Consider the following 4,471-nt stretch of genomic DNA (forward strand, 5'->3'; position numbering starts at 1 on the left):
TTTCTCTGTAGTTACACTTTGTGATGCTTCTGATTGATAAATGCATTTCCTAAAACATCTTTTCAAACAAAACAAAACAAAAAAAATACACTTTTGATTATTGTTCTTCTAAAACTGCAGTCTGTGGAGAGCATGGTAAATATACCAATAAAATATATATTTTATATATTTGATGTCTGTATGTTTTTCCTGATTATTGTTTTTAAATTAAATAAATGTCCTTGCATTTGAGCTGACCCTCCCATGAGTCTTCTAACTGGTTGGAGCTGATGACGCAACCTGTTACGTAAGACACTTTCCTTATTTGGAGCACACTGCTCACCTCTCGGTATAAAACCTGCAGCTCAGACGGTGGCATGGAGCTCTGTTTCAGAGGAAACGTCATCATGAGCAACAAAACCAGTTCACTTCTCTACAAAACGCTGCTGGACGTGAAGGATGTCCATTTTCTGAGAACGGTGCAAAGAAATACAAGAAGAACTCATCACAGGTGAGTCAGGGTTTATCTACTCTATTTTAATGACTTTTATTAGTTTGAATATTAACCTAAATTAGCTACTAATTAATTAAGGAAAAACCCATGTAATTATTCTGCTTAAAGAAAGTATAAACTTGATTTATCTCCACCTAATTCAAAGAGAACTTTTAAAATATTGGTTTAAGGTATCTTCACATTAAGCCATCTTACAGAAAGTGTCTCRTGTTTTACATTAATGTGCATAAATGTGTCATTTCTTCTCATTAGACACTTGGGATCTTGTGCGATGGTGGCTGGAAGGATGAGCAGTCTGCAGCTCAGTCCTGTCCCCTCCATCAGGACCCCCAGCTGCAGCTTCTTTAACTTGGCTGCTCCCATCAGCAGCCGCAGGATGGAGTACGCTGAGCACCGGACACTGGAGTGAGTGCACCGAATGCGCAGTAAATCTGTGGAAACACACAGCAGGGAGAGCGCGCCTCATCGGCTTGTTTGTGTTTTTTGCTCAGGTTCACCCCAGAACAGATCTACAGCGTGGTGGCCAACGTGGACCAGTACCAGCATTTTGTTCCCTGGTGCAAGAAGTCCCGGATGACGAAGGGACCAAACGGTGACACGCGGGCAGAGCTGGAAATAGGTTTTCCTCCCATCACTGAGCGATATACCTCTGAGCTGACCTTTGTACCAAACCACCAAATCAGAGTAAGCTCTTCACCTGATGCATCCATGAAATCAATCATTAAAACATTAAAATATTGAATTTATTTGGCAAACTCCTCAAACAAATTGAAATAAAAATAAAAATTCTGCTCAGCTTTTAGCTTTGATCATATGTAAATGTGACATAATAGCTTTCATTCACATTTTCTTTTTTCAATTAAGATATTTTTTTTTGGGCAATTTTTACACTTTTCTGTGTTTTTGCAGAGAATAGTGATTGGCATTTGTTACGTTCTGCATAATAAAAAGACATAATTTGTTTTGAAACAGGCTGTGTGCACTGATGGATCTCTCTTCAGCCATCTTGAAACTTTATGGAGGTTTGCCCCCGGAGCCAAAGACCCACCGGGCTCTTGCAAAGTGTACTTCTTTGTAAGTTTTTCTTATAAATAAAATAAATACCGAGTATTACAGCAAGTGAATATTCAAAGTCATGATAAATCTGCAATATTACAGTAATTATCATTAAAACAAACTGCAGAGATCAGCTTGCTTGCTTAAACAGCACTAATTAGACGTCTTCCTTTCTGTACTGTTGCGAAAGGATTACTGACTCAGAGGAAGTGTGAAATAAAATCTTGTTAGGTTCTAAATTTAGTCCTCTGCAGCCTGACGATGTCCTTTAAGGATGGAAATAGCAGCGCGTGTACAGGTGGAGCAGTTTGGCCTGAAAGTTGACCCAGATTACCTGGAGGTTAGCCAGGAACTAGTTCGTGAAGCGAGAAGGTGACGCTGTCTGTTTGATCACATCTGAACGTTTCAAAGGAGTAATTCTGGTGTTTTCTTTAGGTCTCGTTCGAGTTCAAGTCGGTGCTGCACTCTCAGCTGGCCAGCGTGTTCTTCGACGAGGTGGTGAAGCAGATGGTCGGTGCCTTTGAGTCTCACGCTGCGACGCTTTACAGAAACAACACGTCGTTCAGGAGGAGACCGGCGTTAAACAACCACTGACCCCACCATGTTGTTTTTGTTTTTTTTAAACCAAAGCCTGCCGTCGTGCTGCTTGGACTACAACTTGACTGACACTGGAGACCAGTTTGCACTTAAAATATCTCTATTTATGTCTCAACTAAAAACTAATTTATTTTAAATTCGTATTTATTACCTGGGCCAAAATGAATGTATCATATTTAAACCATCCTGTTTTACAGAAATAAACACTTTGTGGGATAATACAGTTTGTCAAGCTTTTTTTCATCCACAAGCTTTTTGTTGACACTGAAAGAAATAGACATTATTGCGTGTTCGTTACCAGGATGCGTGCGAAATCGTATTGAGAAATGTGCAAATGTAATGTGAGTGTGAAAGTAGACCATACGGAACCCGAGAGCTCTTGCTGATAACCGATTTAATGCAGCACCAGGAAATCAGATAGAAATTAGGAAATGACCAGAATAGCTTCAGGGCAGGACTCCRCCTATTGATTACGTCACCAGTGAAGGGGGCCCCTGYCTYATGTCAGAGCCCTGCCCGCTCACAAAGAAGTCTACCCTAATGCTTAAAAGTTCAAATGTGTTGTATATGTTACCAGGCATGTAGCTATTAATACAGAATCAAGTTCATTATAAATCCCATCTTTCAGTCATTACAGTTCTATCAGAAAAACTATACCATGTGTAGTGTAATTACAATCAGTGTATTGCATAAACCCCAATAATTCCTTCAAAACTTGAAGGTCTCTTGAACTAAAAAGCTTGAAAGTGTAGTTGATCATATAATGGCCATTTGCTTCCTCATTGCTTTCAGTAATCATATAAAAAAATCTTTCTGAGAATAGTTGCACATATCTTGATGTGCACCACACACCTACTTCACTTTTATCAGAAACACCAAAGTCTGTTTTTTTATTTTTTATTTTTCCTGAGAAACACTTTAAAGCACTTGAAGAGCTTTTATTGTGAAAATGTCTTTATCTTTTCGAACACTGACATCAGAACTTGGAGGTCAGAACTGGAAGGTCAGAATTGACATCATTTATTGTAGTTATTGCTACATGTTTGAGTAAACTTGTGCCTGGAATAGTGGTTCAAAGTCAAAACAACAGTAATACTTGTGTGGGGGTCACCCCGAGGGGGGATAAACATCTCCACCTGTCTTTGACCATGGTCTCAGAAGACCTCCCTCAAAAGAGACATTTTATTTTTTTTAATCAAGATAATAAACACAATAATAATGTTCTTTAGATTTTTTTATTTCTTCTTTTAACTAAAAGTTATTATCATTTTACAAATCAAAGTTACATAATGAAATGAATGACARTCTATCTTTTGAAGGAGGTCTTCTGAGACCAGGGTCAAAGACAGGTGGAAATGTTTATTCCCCCATCGGGGTGACCCCTACGCTACAGAGAGTGAGGTAATATTATACGACATGTGTAAATGTCATCATGTACAATCTGATCATCACTTGAAATCATCTCACTGAGGAACACAACATCTAGATCAGAATAAAAATAATTAAATTAGGTTCATTTGTCTTGAGGTTTTCAGCAGATTTTTCAATTTGCCAAATTTGTAACAAGMGTTCCTTTAGCAGTCACAGTCATCCAAAGTATTTTAGGAAACATATGAGGATTTTTTTTTCCAGCCTCATAAAATGCAACATGAATTAATATACATTTCAAAGAAGGGAATTGTCGAAATCTGTTTGCTTTCATACTTTTACTGTTCCAAAGGTTTTATTGTTTTGCCCTTCAGAAAGACAGATACCTGCTGAAAGACTTCTCAGCTTCATCATAAAGATAATGGCTCGTAAACTTATCACACAAGCCACACAAAATTTAAGATGATCACTGCAGCTAAWTGAGTTAAAAACTGCCATAACTCAGKCAKTTTCACAGAAGTTTACCTRTRAAACYTGTTGTGGTAGTCCGGCCCGTGCAGGCAGTGTAGGCAAACACTAAGGGTGCCGTCAATCTAGGGGGCAACAAATGAGGGATGAAAAAACATATTTCATAGTTTTTATTAGAGTAAAGTTGATTTAGTCTGTAGAATACTCACTGGTTCCTCTGGTTTATGAAGGTAACTTGTTTTGTGGGTTCCTCAGCTGCTTTGTTGCTACATGAGGTGTTATATGGTGCAGAGGATATTTTGTGAAAAAAGTATCTTATGATGCAGTCAAGACTAACTACTGGTTCTTAGTGGGGAAATAGGAAAAAAATAAGAATAATGGAAGTTTTAGTTATGCTCTCAGATAAAGTTTAGGTTAAAGTCTGGTTTTCAGCGTTCTATATTCATAAAATACGGACTTTTTTATGGTTTTTATATTAATCCCCAAAAT

General features: G+C 38.0%; 1 protein-coding gene across 1 annotated transcript; it reads left to right on the forward strand.

The window, feature by feature from the left end:
* Positions 1-252: 252 nt before the first annotated feature.
* On the forward strand, positions 253-2,365 carry si:ch73-141c7.1 (coenzyme Q-binding protein COQ10 homolog, mitochondrial). The gene is made up of 5 exons (XM_014021989.1): positions 253-490; positions 746-898; positions 985-1,177; positions 1,466-1,567; positions 1,985-2,365. Exons 1-5 carry the CDS (start codon positions 357-359, stop codon positions 2,141-2,143), a joined length of 741 nt encoding a protein of 246 aa, XP_013877443.1. The 5' UTR covers positions 253-356; the 3' UTR covers positions 2,144-2,365.
* Positions 2,366-4,471: the final 2,106 nt, after the last annotated feature.

This window comes from Austrofundulus limnaeus, unplaced genomic scaffold (assembly GCF_001266775.1).
Source record: "Austrofundulus limnaeus strain Quisiro unplaced genomic scaffold, Austrofundulus_limnaeus-1.0 Scaffold4, whole genome shotgun sequence".
Classification (NCBI taxonomy): Eukaryota; Metazoa; Chordata; class Actinopteri; order Cyprinodontiformes; family Rivulidae; genus Austrofundulus; species Austrofundulus limnaeus.